The 16,989-nt window shown below is 34.6% G+C and overlaps 1 protein-coding gene across 7 annotated transcripts in view; it reads left to right on the forward strand.

Moving 5' to 3' along the window:
- The window catches only part of RBBP8 (RB binding protein 8, endonuclease), a 113,266-nt gene that overhangs the window by 1,920 nt on the left and 94,357 nt on the right, over positions 1-16,989 (forward strand). For 6 of the 7 annotated variants that reach the window (XM_004465112.3, XM_004465111.5, XM_004465113.3 and 3 more), the window contains exons 2-3: positions 1,204-1,412; positions 14,206-14,248. In XM_004465112.3, coding sequence (XP_004465169.2) covers positions 1,304-1,412; positions 14,206-14,248 — 152 coding nt within the window. In that variant the 5' untranslated portion in view covers positions 1,204-1,303. The remainder of the gene's footprint in view (positions 1-1,203; positions 1,413-14,205; positions 14,249-16,989) is intronic. The other variant, XM_058277538.1, reaches the window with a different exon arrangement.

Genomic DNA, 16,989 nt, shown 5'->3' on the forward strand with positions numbered 1-16,989 from the left:
TGTCAATGCTCAATCCCTTCTTTCATCTCCTCATCCAACATCCATTTTTTGTTTGTTTTAGCTGGAGTATTTTAAAGCAAATCCCAGACAGTATGTAGAACCTGTAAAACCTCAGTATATATCTCTTTCAACAGATAAAGACTTAAAAAATCATTATCATACACAAGAAATTAACAACAAATCCCAAATATTGTCTAAAATCTAGTATACATTCTGTTTTTACTTATTGTCTTAAAAATATCCCAAATTTTGAAAAGCTTAATAAAAGTGTATTTTTGTTTCTTCAGTGCTTTGCAATTTAAGTGGCTTCACACACAACCCTGCCCCCTTTAGATATGCCTTTAGATATTGTTTATTTTAGCTCCTTCATCATGCACCTTAAGAAATAGTTAGCAAGAGACACTTAAATCAGTTTGGCTATTTTTTAGCAATGATAGGCACTGGCCAACAGGCCAGGTGTGAGATTTAGTAGATTTGTTAATCATTTTACTTTTGGTGGTAGCTAAATAGTGGCTTCAGTTTAAGAATGCATACTAAAATATTTGCAAATCCTCTTGAACTTAATAGCCAATCACTTCCTTTAGTGACTACATAAATAATAAAACTTAATCCTTCTCCACTACTCTGACAGGCACAAAGTAAATCTTCCCTAATTGCCTTTCCCTGTAAATTTTAAACTTTTAGATATTTATAGATCTTTGTTGTATGTGGTATCTTGCTCATTGACTTATTATGAGAAAACTGTACAGTTCATTTGTGTCAATGTATCAGTCATTTGTCTTGCTCTCATACGTATGTCTATATGTATGTATATACATTATAAAACAAGTGTGTATACATATAGATATGTATATTCTTAAATCAAGAATATTTCAGAATGTTTTGGGTTCACTTTAATCCAAAAATAAAAAAGCAATAACATTTTTTATAATGTTAAACCAATACTGACCATGAGTAATCAACAACCTTCCCATATCATAACCCTTTAAATTTAACATAATTTGGATGAAATTTAGTTTAACTAAAGGCTAAATTAAGAAATCAAGGCTCTTAATCATGTTTTCCCCTTACCTCCCCCCAAAAGTGATGGATTATGGGTAAGTAAGGTACACTTGAGAACAACTGGGCTTGGGTTTCATACTTGACTAAAATTTATGTAAAGCAACATGCAAAATTCATTTGCAATGTTACCTTTTGTTTCAGCTATTAGTACTGTCTACAAAGAAAACTTCGTATCTATATAATGTAACAGAACGCGTCAGAAAATATTAGGCAAATAAAAGTGTGGCATATATTAAGCAAGATGAACATCTCTGGAAGCAGTTGTGGAAGTCCTAGTTCTGCAGATATATCTAATGACTTTAAGGAGCTTTGGACAAAACTGAAGGAGTATCATGATAAAGAAGTACAAGGTAAAACCTTTTCTCAAATACTGATAGTATTTTGGGAGGCTGTTGAGTAATAACTTTGTATGACAATTATCTCTATTTGTAGAAGAAAGAAATTACTTTTAAGTTCAAAAATCCAATCGTTAGGGGACCTTTGCCATTGTTATTTTTATGGTTGCGTTGTTACTTTTTTCAAGTTGTTACTTTTTAACTACAGACAACTACTATAGGACATAGTTCTTCTACAACTTGTAGTTACTTTTGGCAATATGTGTGGTGTGGTGGAAAGGGTCTAGAAATTGGCATCCAAAGACCTGGATTTTGAATTCTGATTTCGTTCACCTACTTGCTCTGTAATCGCATCACATAACCTCTGAACTTAATTTTCTTCTATAAAATGGGCTTTGAAATATTTATTCAAAGGATTATTTGTAGACATTAAAATATACATAAGTCATTCAACAAACCTTTTGGAATCTGCTCTTAAGCATTGAGATACAAAGGTGAATGGCTTGAGCAAATTATGCTTGTTATGAGGATATGCATATTTGTGGTATGTTGAAATAAACTCCATATAAAGGAATTTTCTATTTAAACTAAGCTCAAACTTTTTAAGTTTTAATATACTTTACCTAATTTTGTGACTTTCATACATTTCTGCTTGTATGGGAAATTAACTTTTTTTTTTTAAGATTTATTTTTTTATCTCTCTCTCTCCCCTTCCCCCTCCCCCATTGTCTGTTCTCTGTGTCCATTTGCTGTGTGTTCTTCTGTGTCCGCTTGTATTCTTGTCAGTGGCACTGGGAATCTGTGTCTTTGTTGTGTCATCTTACTGCGTTAGCTCCATGTGTGCAGTGCCACTCCTGGACAGGCTGCACTTTTTTTGCACTGGGCGGCTCTCCTTATGGGGCTCACTCCTTGCACATGGGGCTCCCCTATGTGGGCGATACCCCTGCATGGTATGGCCTTCCTTGCGCACGTTAGCAGTGCGCAAGGGCCAGCTAATCATACGGGTCAGGAGGCCCTAGGTTTGAACCCTGGACCTCTCATATGGTAGGTGGATGCTCTAGCTGTTAAGCCAAATCCGCTTCCTACATTTGTATTCTTGATTACCTATTATAACCATAGGTTTAATACTGTAATGGTTCATAATTTACACTCTAACATAGTCAAGTGCCATTAAAAAATGATCCATCTAAATGTAAAGTATAGTATGTGAATCTGTGTTGGAGTCTTCCCATGGCAAATATAGTTTCTGGCAGAACGTCATGATAATAGCGTCATCATTAATCAGTGGGTTCTGAAACATGAACCCCAGAAGTAATTTTCTTACAAGCTGGAGTGTACTTGGAGACACTTGTTCAAGAAATGTCTTTTGGTTACTTACTCTATACCAGACCTTGTGAATAAGGATGAATCAGATATAATATTAGTTTTTAAGGAAATTTTTGGTGTAGTTATCTACAAACATAAAGGGAAGAAACAGGTATTTGAGGGGAAAGGAGACTGGTTTTTTGTCAGACTTTACAATTGGCTTTACAGTTGGATTAAGTCTGATTATCTAGGCAAAAGAGAGGGTTGGTAGGGAGAAGGATTGCTCTTTGTAGAGATACTAGCATGTGCAAACATGAAGATAAGAGCTAACTTTTTTTTGAGAAACTATAGTCAGTTTGTTCATAGCTCTAAAAGAGCCGTTACAGTGAGGAGTAGGAACTGATTGGGGAGAAGGATAGGAAATGATGCCAGAAAAGTATAGATCCAGATTTTATAAGACTGCATATGCTATGCTACAGTGTTGGTCTTTATGCCTTGTCTTTAGGATTAAGTCTAGAACTTTGATCTTGAGTGCCTACTTCCATTGATTGGTAGTAATACAAATAGTGCTATGTTGAGAGAGAGGCTATGTGATGTAGTGATTAAGTTTATAAATTCTGGCTATTTAGAAGCCATCTTACCACTTAAATTGAGGTGGTAACCTTGTGCAAATTATATAAATTTATAGTGCCTCAGTGTATTAGTTAGCCAAAGTGGTACTGATGCAAAATACCAGAAATCTGTTGGCTTTTATAAAGGGTATTTATTTGGGGTGGAAGCTTACAGTTACCAGGCATAAAGCATAAGGTACTTCCCTCACCAAAGTCTTTTGCCACATGTTGGAGCAAGAAGGCTGCCGACATCTGCCAAGAGTTAAGGCTTCCGCTTCCTCTCAAGGTTCAGTCGTCCCAGGTTCTTCCAAAATCAGCTGTAGGCTGGGATAAGTCTCATCTCTCTGCGAGGGCAGGCTCAGCTGCTCTCCTCGCTCCACAAGGCCAGCTGTGAACTATTAGGCAAATGGTTGTCTCTCTTCCCAGGGTCTCTGCTGTGTCTAGTGGAGACTTCTCTCTTTACGCATGTGTCTGCTTCCCTGTGCATTTACTTCCCAGGGCTCCAGCATTAAAACTCCAACTCTGCTCCTCTACAGTACAGTTTTCTCTGAGTCCCCACCCAGGGGGGGGGTGGAGGGAGGACGGGACACTCAACATAAAACTGACAGTGGCCCAATCAAAGCCTAATCATTATTTAATCACGTAAAAGTAAAACCTCTGAATCCAGTACAATCTAATTTTCCCAGAGGAGCAGACCAGTTCACAAACATAATCCACTATCTATTTTTGGAATTCATAAACAATGCCAAACTGCTGCATTCAGTTTCTTCAGCTGTGAAATGGAAATACTAATGATACCTGTCTCATATTGTATTAGCTTAACATATGTAAAGCATTTGGAAGAATGTCTGACACATAGTAAGAAATAATATTGTTAAACATGGTTGCTGTCATTCTGAATCAGTGATCATAATGTATTATGGACCTGCTGCTAACCATCCCATCTATAGGCTGTGGGATACTACAGAGAAGTTTTAACAGATTTCACATATTACTTTCTTTTTTTTTTCTTTTTTTGTCTTTATTTTTTTAATGTTACATTAAAAAAATATGAGGTCCCCATATACCCTCCACCCCCCTCACCCCACTCCTCCGCCCATAACAACAACCTCCTCCATCATCATGAGACATTCATTGCATTTGGTGAATACATCTCTGAGCACCGCTGCACCTCATGGTCAATGGTCCACATCACAGCCCACACTCTCCCACAGTCCACCCATGGGCCATGGGAGAAAATACAATGTCCGGTAACTGTCCCTGCATTGTCTCCTTTGTGGTTGTGGGTTGTTGTTTTTTTTTTTTGCTGTTTTTTTTTTTTAATCTCTGGGAGAAAAAATAAAGGGATGACTGAAATAACAAACATGGGAAAATTTTAATGGTCAAGAAATATTAGAAAATTCTTAGTCTCCATTTCTTAATTTTAGTTTTTTATTCCCTAGTTAGATAAACATTATAAATTCTGTTTAAGTTTTTTTATCCTAAAATGTTGGGGTTTAGCCACCTCTGTTCACCTGTTCTATTTACTGCTCTGTTAGGCTCATTCTTTGACAGATTATACTGACTAAATCTTCCATTAAAGCCCGCTTCCAGCACATACGCCTCTAGCACCTTCCTGATGCAGTCTGGGTGCCATAGTGTTCACTTAGAAAATCCAATTATCAGTGGAATTATTACTGTTTTTTTTTCATTGATTTTTTTTTTTGTTACTGCTATTACCTTTAGCTTTTTTCTAAAAAAGTCTTAACACAAAGTAAACAGTGCAGTTATCCCCCTTCACACAGACATGTAATCGTTTTCGTTATTCTTGTTGGTGTATATTATTCTAGAATTGTTTTCTGGAGTATGAAAATATGTTCTTTTTTCATTTAAGATTTTTATTTTAGACAAATTTACACATAAAGTAGTATAAAGGACTACTCTATACCTATTACTCAGCTTCAGCTGTTCATACGTGCCAATCTTGTTTTTACTAGTTTTCCATGCATTTTTCTGTCCCTCCTCCACTCAGTTACTTTGAAGTAATTTCATTTTAAATATATAATTTCATCTATAAATATGTATCTCCAGGAGTCTTATTTAGCATAATATATGAAAATATAAAAATTCTGTGTTTGTCTAAAACCCTGAAATGCTTTATTACTCATTTACTTTAAAATTTTTATTTTTCGGTAATATTGTAGAAAGTTGGGAAAGGGAAAATAAATCACTGCTCCACAAGAATAATATTCAGTCTTTTTGTTTATTCTTTTCTATTTAAAAAATGCGTATAGCTTATTGCGTTGTTGTGATCAGTCTTGTATTGGCGTATTTTTGCTATCATTTCATTAAATAACTATTTTTTGTCATCTTGCACATAATTGCCATTTTAGATTCCCACCCAAGATGGTTCCCTCATCTGTTTGCTCTGTTTTGCGTTCATTGCTCGTTGTTTTTGTTTGTTTGTTTGTTTGCTTTTGCTTGTTTTCTGTTTGTTTTTTCTTTAGGAGGCATGGGGAACCAAACCTGGGACCTTCCATGTGGGAGGCAGGTGCTCAACTGCCTTAGCTACATCTGTTCCCTGCTTGTTTTTGTTTTTGCTTATCGTCTACTCGTTGTTTGCTTGTTGTTTTTTCTTGTCTGCTCATTGTGTTTTTGCTTGTTTTTGCTCAATGTCTGCTCATTGTTTGTTTGTCTTCTTTAGGAGACACTGGGACCTCCCATGCAGGAGATGGGCACTCAGCTGCTTGAGCCACATCTACTCCCTGCTCATTTTTGTTTTTGCTCATTGTCTTGTTCATTGTTCTTTTTTTTTTCTTGTCTGCTCGTTTTTTTCTCATTGTCTGCTTGTTGTTCTTGTTTGAGATCTGCTCATTTGTTTGTCGTCTTTAGGAGGTACCAGGAACCAAACCCAGAACCTCCCATGTGGGAGGTAGGTACTCAAGTGCTTGAGCCACATCTGCTCCCCCTTTAGAATTTTAATACATACTCTTTTAAAACTGGACCAATTTTATTTCTAGGCTCTTAATTTAACAGCAATAAAGTATTCATGATGATTGATGGATTTCTTCCTTATATTCTTATATTACAAGGTTTTCAAGATATACCTGTTTTACAATGAGAAAACCTCATGAAGGTAAATAAAATATTTTAATAAAAACAATATGGGGAAGCCAGTGTAGCTCAGTGACTGAATGCCGGCTTCTCATGTACAAGATCCTAAGTTCAATCCCCAGCCCTGGCACCTCAAAAACAAAACAAAACAAAAAACCAACAATAATATGCCGTATTCCTCAGATTATAGAATATATAAAACACAAATATTGCATAGTGGATAATTCTTTTAATTGTATACTCCTCATGGCTATGCTCTAATATCTCCACACTTCAGGAGAGTTAGTTTATATACTCTGAAAAACTTTAGAGAAAGAATACAGCACTTATTGGTTTATATGATTAATATTCATGTCTATAAATGGTAGGTATTGAATATATGAGCTGATGAGCGAAGATAACCTTTGTTACATTATAATGATCAGGCTACTTTTCCCAATCTCAGAATCACTTATGGATTCTTAAAGATATTAAATGAATAAGGACTATTTTAAAAAATTAATATGTCATTTAAAAACTTACTGGGGAGCGGATATAGCCCAAGTGGTTGAGTGGCTGCTTCCCATGTATGAGGTCTTGGATTTGGACCCGGTACCTCCTAAAAACAAAACAAAACAAAAACAGAAAAAACCGACTCTCATTGGGGAGCAGATGTAGCTTAGTAGTTGAGCACTTGGGTCTGTGTTCAATTCCTGGTATCTCCTAAATAAAATTTTTAAAAGTTATTTTTCTTGGGGCCAAGCAAATTTGCTGAAGGCAGAGCCCTTTTCTTAGCATTAGCTCTCTTATCAGTGTGTTCCCCAGAGTCCATATAAAATTAGAACCTCCAAATGTGTGATAACATCAAAGACATGCCTGTAGGGTACTTAATTTTTAAGGGAGTGGGGGATCTATTTTGAGAAACCAGTCTTAAGAGACCATTTGAAAGACATCAAACATGAACTTGTCTGGACTTCGCAGGTTTTGAAGTAATATAGGAATCAAAATTGACTCATTACTCTTAAACCTCATGACAGTAAAACACAAAAGAGAAGTGTTATGAATAGTAGACTTGAAATACATAATTTTTACATAGCTACCCAAAGAATTATAAAAATGGAAACTTACATGCATCCAAATAACCTGCTGTATGTATTTAAAGCTTTTTTCTTTGCCCCATTTGACCAAAACATAATAAAATGATAGCAAAAATAATCCAGATACTAGGTAGTGTGTACACTGATCACAAAAATTTAATAAGCTGTATGGATTTCTTTTAAAACTAGGAAAGCATAATTAAAGTCTATCAACTTCTCTTGAAGAGCAGCAATATACAAATCAGATTAAGATTATTTTTGTTGAAAAATTCTGGAGGCATTTGTGACTGAATTTTTGTAACCTTTACCCTTAGAATAATTGTACTTTTTCATGATTGTTCATTTTACTGTCTTATGTTCCTTTTGTGATAAACGCTGTTAGTATTAGGGTTAGATATAAATTGTTACTGATAAAATATCATCTTTATGCTTTGAATTTAGATTAATAGGTTGTCTTAATAGAATTTAATAGAAGTTTTAAGGTTCTTTAAATTTCTAAAGTTTTAATAAAGTTTATTCATTTGAATACAATTTTTTACCTTTTTAAATCTCTTCCAGTATTATTATTAAAAGCACAAGTAATAAAATGGAATTTGTAAAGTATTTATTTTTCAGAACTCCACCATTTAGTAAATTGTTCTTGTCCCTGTCAGGTTCTGCTGTCAACATCTTGGCTAATGTATTTTTCATATCTGGTAAATCTGATCATCAGGTTCATAGAAAACTGGGCAGATTTGGGGGGGGGGGGACAAAATTGGAACCTCTTTAAAGAAATGGGAAAGTGTGGAGGCTCTACTATGACAAGATAAATATTTCTTGATTCAATTTTGGATTGCCTCATTTATTTTCTCAGATGTTGCATCACATATTCCAAAAAGAAAACATTCATATTAAAACTATATAAATTATATGCATTGATAATTTTGGTCCATAACTGAGTCCTACTCATTTTTAAGAATGCTGTCAGTAACTCTCATATCTCTTAATTTTTCTTTTATAGTAACATCAGTAAATTCAATAAAATCCACAAAAAATAATTTACTCGTTTTGAGATAATTTAATCTTAAAAGCATTGCAGAAAAACAAATTTTCACTTTGGTATTAATTTATTAGGCAATTTCAGAAATCCTAGTAGTAGTGCTTTTGGTGGAAATTTATTTACTTGATCCATATATAAAGCCACTGTTTGGTCCAGAAAGGTAATGTTAGACTTAACAATTTATAGTTTGAAACCATAAATAATTTGCTTTAAAGTGATAGTATTCCTGTCATATATGGTTTATTCTGGGAAGTGTTTCTTGAAGTAGAGAACAAAATAAGTACGAATTGACACAGCAGTGATTTTTATGTATAACAAATTGAATTCTTGCCTCATTTTTGAATTCTTAAATTTGTGTGGTATGTTATAACTATACATACAAGCCTTTGTTTCTTTTCCTCAAAAATTCATAAATGATTGGGTGTAGGGTTAATTGTGGTACGTACAGTACTTGGTCTTTTGAGTGCTTTTTCCTCAATGAGTGTCTCAGGTTGCCAGTGTTACAATCCCAAATACTTTGTTGAACAGACTACCTGTTCATACAGGAGCTGCATTGTTGTATAGCCTCATTCCTTCCGATGGGTGTGGAGCAGGATTAAAGCACACTTTATAGGGGTTCTAATAGTAGATGCCTAATTGACTTGATGAATAACAAATGCTTAAAATTTAAACACACACACACACATATATATAAACCTGTTTCAGGGCTGAACTGCATGACAGAACAAATGCCCCACAGGTGTTGAATACGTACAAGATAAAAGAGTAGTCTTTCCATATTTCCCAAGAATTTCCTTTTGATGTTTATATGGATTTTCTATCTCATTGTTTCTTCTTTTAAAATGGTTCATGGGAAGAATCTATTTCATCTTTTGCTGCACTTTTCACCTCTAAAGGCAATCCTGAGTTTTAGAAGTTCCCCAAATTGAAAGCAAGAAAATCTGTCAACAAGTAAATTTTCACAAACTTGGGAAAGGAAGAAGAGAGGAATGACTCTAGTCTTTAGTCTTTGTCCTGGTAGGGTCCTGAATTTGTCATTGTTACTTGAAAAAAAAGAAAAGAAAGCTGCTCAGACTGGGAACTTAGCAGATTGACAGATGGAAAAGATTTTTAAAGAATCAGAAGATCCTACTTGTTTATATTCTGAACTTTTCTGAACATTTTTTGAAGATAAGTTTTCCCTTTATTATATTTTCTATTTTAACAATTTCCCAGTTCTCTTATGGTAAATATTTTTCCGTATATATATATGTATTTTCAGCTTTTTATTTTGAGCTACTTGCAGTTTTAAGAAATAAGCCAGTAAGATGGCAGGTACTCTTTATCCAGTATCTACCAATGGTAACATCTTGTATAATGTAGTACAGTGTCACAACCAAGAAATTGGCAATCTTATTCAGATTCCACCACTTTTACATGTACTCAATTTTTGTATGTGTATTTAGTTCTATGCAGTTTTATCACGTATATTCATGTGACCAACAGCAAGGATCCTTCATGCCACCCTTTTAAATCCCCAGCCATCCTCTTCAGACCCCCACCACTTCAATCTCAGGCCACCAATAATCTGTTCTTTGTTTTTATAATTTTGTTAGTTTAAGAATATTACATGAGTTTTATACATATATACATACATATATATAATTATATTCTGTATGTAACTGTTCAGATTTTTATTCACTCAGCTTAATTCCCTTGAGATCCATCCAAGTTGTTCCGTGTGTCGGTGGAGTAGCATTCCATGGATCAGTATACCACAGTCTAACAGTTCACTTGTTGAAGGACATTTGGATTTCTAGTGTTTGGCTATTGTGAGTAAAGCCATTGTGAACATTCATGTGCAGATTTATTCATAACCTTTTTTTTTAAATTGCTGTAGAAATGAAGGTAAAATGTGTCATGTGAGTTGGATATTTCCTAGAGATGAAATTTGAGGTATAAGGCAAAACTATAACATCACAAAAATTTTCTAGGGCCTTTATTTTTCCATGTGTCTGGGTTTCCTGGCATTAAATTATTACCACCTGGGGACAATAAGGAGAGTTGAGCTCCCCATTGATATGTCTGTGACTTCTAACTTACTTCATCCTTAGCACCATGGGAGGATGGTATAGATTTGCTTATTTATTTATTTATTTATTTCTCTCCCCTTTCCCCCAACCCCCCTTGTCTGTTCTCTCTGTCCATTTGCTGTGTGTTCTTCTGTGTCGGCTTGCATTCTTGTCAGGTGGTACCAGGAGTCTATGTCTCTCTTTGTTGCATTGTCTTGCTGCATCAGCTCTCCGTGTGTGCAGCACCACTCCTGGGTGGACTACCCTTTTTTTGCACAGGGTGGCTCTCCTTGCAGGGCACACTCCTTGCCCTTGGGGCTTCCCTATGCAGAGGACACGCCTGCGTGGCATGGCACTCCTTGTGCGGCAGCACTGTGCATGGGCCAGCTTACCACACGGGTCAGGAGGCCCTGGGTACCGAACCCTGGACCTCCTATATGGTAGGTGGATGCTCTTAATAGTTAAGCCACATCCACTTCCCATAGGTTTGCTTTTTAAAATCTCTTATTTGTCTAAATTATGTTGTTCAAAAGATGATCCTAAATTAAACAGACAATAAAGAATCCTGTTCTTAAAACAGATAAGTTTATTAATATTTTTATACATATTACATGGAAAGCTTTTCTGAATTTATAATGTATTAAAATCCATAGATAAATTACCAAAGGCAAATAGAAAATAACCTTCTACTAATCAATCAACTAATAACTAATAACTATTAATCAGTCAACTAATAACTATTTATTGGGGACTAACTCTGCCCCAAGTAAAATAAATTACTGTGTATATATAGAATTTTTTAAAAACTTTCTGGGCAGTTTATTTTTAAAGATAAATAATTTGCTACTGGGCAAATTATAAAATATTAAAAGCACTGACTGAGAAATCAGAAAAGTAAATGCAAAAAGTTTTTCTCTTTGTAATAATCATTCTGCCTAGATAACCACAACATAGCATAGAAAATGGAATATAAAGCAGTATAATGTTTTATCTTTTGATATGTTTTCTTTTGGTCTACATTTTATTTTTTTCTTCCCCTACCCTGCCCTGCTATTTTTGCTGTGTCCATTTCACTGTGTGATCTTCTGTATCTATTTTCTCTTTTTTTTTTAATCTTCTCATCTTTCTCCCCTAGGATTCACCAAAATTAAATCCTGGGGACCTCTGATTTGGAGAGAGGCTCCCTGTCAATTGTGCCACCTCAGTTCCTGGTCTCTGTTGCACTTCTCCTTGACTCCCCTTCGTCTCTCTTTTGTTGCGTCATCATCTTGCTGTGTGACTCACTTGTACGGGCACTGGCTAACTGTGCAGGCTTCGGCTTGCTGTGCAGGCACTTGGCTAATCATGCGGGCACTTGCCTCACCACATGGGCACCCATGTGGGCACTCAGCTCGCCACACGGGCACTGGCTCGCTGCACAGGCACACTTTCTCTTCTTCTTTTTCACAGGAGATCCCAGGGATCGAACCCGGGTCCTCCCATATGGTAGGCGGAGGCCCTATCACCTGAGCCACATCTGCTTCCCTCTACTTTTTAAATCAGAGTATATAAATAGGTTTGGAGTCCAAGTTTATGTTTCAAACAGTGTAGTGTTGATAAATGAGCTTTTTTTTTTACTTAAGGATTTTAATAACTGTGTATTATTCTGCCAACTATATCACATTTTAAGCCTTTTATATTGCTACAAATTCAATATTCTTTGTGAATATGGATTTCTCTCTACTTTTGGATTGTGTCCTTAGAGGTTAGAATCCAAAAAGTGAGATACTGAGGGAAAAAACATGAATGTTATGACCCTTGATGCTACTGCTAAATTGCTTTCCAAAAAAAAATGGTGCAAGTTTATATCTCCAGCAAAGCATGGGACTATAGTTTTACAACATTGTGTATTATAATTTTTAAAGTTTGCTAATTGTTTTCATTTGCATTTTTTTAGTTCCTAGTGGTCTTGGGTATATTTTGATGTTTGTTTAATGGCTCTTGTTAGTTATGGTTCATGAAAATTAGAAATGTCACCCTATTTAGTGACATAGCCTTTCTTGCAGTTCCATGCCCACTAGCCTGTATTCTTCACAATAACTGCATGAGTCCCATAGTCTGTGATCTCTTATGCTTCTGTGTCACACTTAGTTAAAATATTAAAAATACATATAACAAATCTTGAGATAAAATCACTAGTGTCCTTGCTTAAGTACATTTCTGTAAGCATTGTTGCTCCTGGTCAAGGACTTCATGTTACAGTCTAGTTTAATCCCAAAAGACTTGAGCCTGAATAAGCAGTGTTGCTGTTAGCTAATACATAGGCTATGTTAAAACATAGACCTTCATTTATAGTGAACTTGTAATTATATGCTTGCCCCTGCTATTAGAAAGGAAATAACTTCTTTTAGGTGGGGAAAATTTCATACTACCTAGTTGTCATATAATAGACTAAGCAATAATGTTGCAGATATGTTTTTGTGACCTCAGGGTAAAAGTAAGGAAAATGCCCTCTCTTCAAACTAATGGGACCTGGTTCATTATTCAGAGGTCAGAGTGAAAGAAATTTTTTTTTTTAAGTTTTTATTGTGGTAACATATATGCAGCACTAAATTCCCCATTTTAACCACTTTCATGTGTACAATTCAGTGATATTAATTATATTCACAGTATTATGCTACCATCACCACCATCCATTACCAAAACTTTTTACCACTCCAGACAGAAACTACCAATGAAGCAATTTAATCCCCACCTTGTCCCCCACTCCCAGCTCATGGGAACCTTTAATCTACTTTCTGTGTCTATGAATTTGCTTATTCTAGTGATTTCTGATAGTTGAAATCATACATTATCTTTCTCCTTTTGTGCATGACTTATTTTACTGAGCATAATGTCTTCCAGGCATGTATCAGAATTTCGTTTCTTTTCACGAATGAATACTGTACTGTTGTATGTAGACCACATTTTGTTTATTTATCCATCAATGGACAGGTTGCATCCGCTTTTTCGCTATTGTGAATAATGCTGCTACGAATATAAATGTACAAATATCTGTTTGAGTCCTTGCTTTCAATTCTTTTCAGTATATACATAGAAGTGGAGCTTCTGGGTGATATAATAATTCTATGTTTAACTTTTTGAGGACCTGCCAACTGTTTTCCACAGCAACTGTACCATTTTTACTTCTGTCACAATGCATGAGAGTTCCAATTTCTCTGCATTCTCACCAATACTTGTTATTTTCCAATTAAAAAATAATAATAATGTCATCCTAGCATGTGAGAAATAGTTCTCATTGTGGTTTTGATTTGCATTTCCCGGATAGCTAATGATATCGAACATCTTTTCATGTGCTTATTAACCATTTGTTTATCTTTGGAGAAATGTTCAGATCCTTTGCCCATTTTTTTAAGTAGGTTGTCTTTTTATTCAAATGTTGTAGGAGTTCTTTATATACTCTAGATATTAAACTCTTATCTGATATATAATTTCCAAAGTTTTTTTCACATTCTATAGGATATTTTCACTTTCTTTATAATGTGGATTATTTAATAGTATAATATTAGACTTAGAAGAGAACTTAGATCAACTGTTTTAGAAATAGTAAAATATATCAACAAATCACTGTCTTTTTTTCTTTTTACTTTTCAGGTTTACAAGTAAAAGTAACCAAACTGAAAAAAGAACGAATTCTGTAAGTACTAGTATGGAACCCTGACCTCAATGTCTTATTTATAATTTATAAGGAAATTAGCTTTACTTAAAGTGGAGCTTGAATAGTTGACAGCAATTTTTTAAAATTCTAAAGTAAAATGAATAACTTTATAATTTATAGTATAGTCTTAGTTAATATTTGCATGTATTTTTGTTTTATTATAATTTATATATATAAAATATTTTCCATAAGGTATCAAGACTGGAACTGATCTGTAAATTCATTTTGATCCATTATCAATAGCATTCTTTTTTCAGCTAGGATTAACATCTAGAATTCAATATACAAGAGGGGGAGCAGAACAATTTTGGGATTTCTAAACTCATAAAAATTTATTACTACATGACTATTCTAAGGCCTCTTTTACATAGCTTGAAATTATCAGAGGACCCCCTGAATTGTTTTTATTATTAAGTCCAAAATCACCTGATTTTCTAAGTTAGTTGCAGTTTTTATTCAGTGTTTTTTAGACTTGCCCACTCAGAATTCTGAGATGAGTCATTGTAAAATATTATTATCCATAACAAAAAACATTATTGTGTTTACTTTGTGGGATATACTCATAGGCTGCAGTTACCTCATTTTCCTAAAGCTTCCAAGACTGTAACAGAAAGTTACAGTTACTGACCAGCCATCAGAACATACCCAATTTTTTTCTCTGTTACAATCTGAAAAAGAAAATTGGTAAGTTTTTTTCATACCTGGCAAATCATATTTGGAAATAGACTTAGATTCAGAAATATAAAACCATCACTTTTTTAAAAGTTTTGTTTAAATTTATAATTGTTCTTAATTACTAATATTTTAAATGCTTTGCATTATTGAAAGTGTGCATGTTTTTCCCTCCAAGATATCATTTTAAATCTCCTAAACCAAAGAATAATAATTTTTCTGTTTCTGTGGTAGAACTATGCTTAGTTCCCACAATTTAGAAATGGTTCTTTACTTCTAGAAGAAATTAAATAAGTCTTTTCTAAGTAGGAAATTTAGTATATATATCTTATTAGTTATGATATTTTCTATTGTGAAAACAGAAAACAACCAGAACAGTAAGGAATATGTATTATTTCACATCGAAGCCCTAAATTAAGGAGAGTTAAGGACTGATTAATTCAGGGACTCAACAAAATCATCAAAGATCCAGTTATTTTTGTCCTTTTTCTCTGTCATCCTTAGCATTCTAGGCCCTGTTAGTCTGGATTCATTGCAGAATAGCAAAATTGCCACCATCATTCTAGTCACCATGTACATTGTATCCAGAAGCAGAGAGGGTAATATCCTAGTATATTTCTCCTAAGTCATTGACCGTAACTCTTTTGTGCTCATTTCTAAACAATAACTGGCATAGAGAATTGAAATTAACATTATTGGTTTAGGCTAATAATGATTCTGAAACTATTTTATGTTTCTACTAGGATTGAGTAAATAAGTAAATATAGGTAATAAGAGCTGGATTTCTCACTGTCAGAACATGGTGGTTTGAAGCTTTTTCTACCCCCAGAAAAGCATTGTCTTAAGTCTAATCCATTCCTGTGGAGGTGAACCCATTGTAAGTAGGACCTTTTGATCACATTACTTCAGTTAAGGTGTGACTCACTTCATTCAGGATGGGACTCGATCCTATTACTGAGTCCTTTATGAATGGAATGAATACAGAGAGAGAAAAAGCCATGGAAGCAAGAAGCTAGAGTCATCAAAACCCCTAAGAGAAGGGAGAGACCAGCAGATGCCATCATGAATCTTACCATGTGACAGAGAAGCCAAAATCACTGGCAGCCAGCCTCAGAATTCCAGTCTTCAGAAAGAAAGCATTACCTTCATGAGGCCTTGATTTGGACTATTTCTCAACCACAAAACTGTAAGCTAATAAATTCCCATTGTTTAAGCCAACTTATATCATAGTATTTGCTGGAGCAGCCTAGGAAAATAGAATACAGCATAAAAAGTTACAAGTTAAGAAAAGGAAGAATGCTAAAATGAACCCTGTGCTACTGGATTGGAATTGGAATTATCATTAAGAACTCAATGGTTGGTAATATAGATGGGTATTTAGGTAGATGGATGGATGGATGGATACACAGGTACAGAAGTATATATACATATGTGTTAATGTCTGAGGACATACATTGATTTTCTAGGTTTGGTCCATTGACAGAGCCTAAAAGCAATGACACCCATTAGTAATAAGCATACGCATCCCAGATCTTGATTTGTAAACAACATTCTTCAGTAAAAGGAATCAAGGCTCATTGGAGAAATGGCTGATACCAGGGCTAGGGCACAAAAAGTACAAGATGAGCTGGAACATCCATTGCCAGAAAATAAAGAAGTACTCAAAAAATGATGTGAGCCATTAAAAAAGTACACAAGACAACCTGAAAAAACTCCCAATGGCAAAATCTAGGACAACTTGGGCAATGAAATAATGGTATTAATAGTAATGAATTATAATCCAAAGATTAAAATATATATGTCCTTAGTGATATATGTATTTATATAAATAAAAGAAGGAAAAGGGTCTCTTCCTTAGTGGAATTCTAATTAGTAAATATGGAAAGAATGATGGAATTAGAAACGCAACAGTTGGCCAACATCACAGCATTAATTGCTGTAGGCAAGAAATATGAATGGAGGCCAAAAAGTAGATGAAGTATAATGAGAAAATATTTGCTTAGCCTCAAAATATCGTCCCACAAGATATTTATTAATTACAACAGTAA

The sequence above is a fragment of the Dasypus novemcinctus genome, chromosome 16, assembly GCF_030445035.2.
Source record: "Dasypus novemcinctus isolate mDasNov1 chromosome 16, mDasNov1.1.hap2, whole genome shotgun sequence".
Taxonomy (NCBI): domain Eukaryota; kingdom Metazoa; phylum Chordata; class Mammalia; order Cingulata; family Dasypodidae; genus Dasypus; species Dasypus novemcinctus.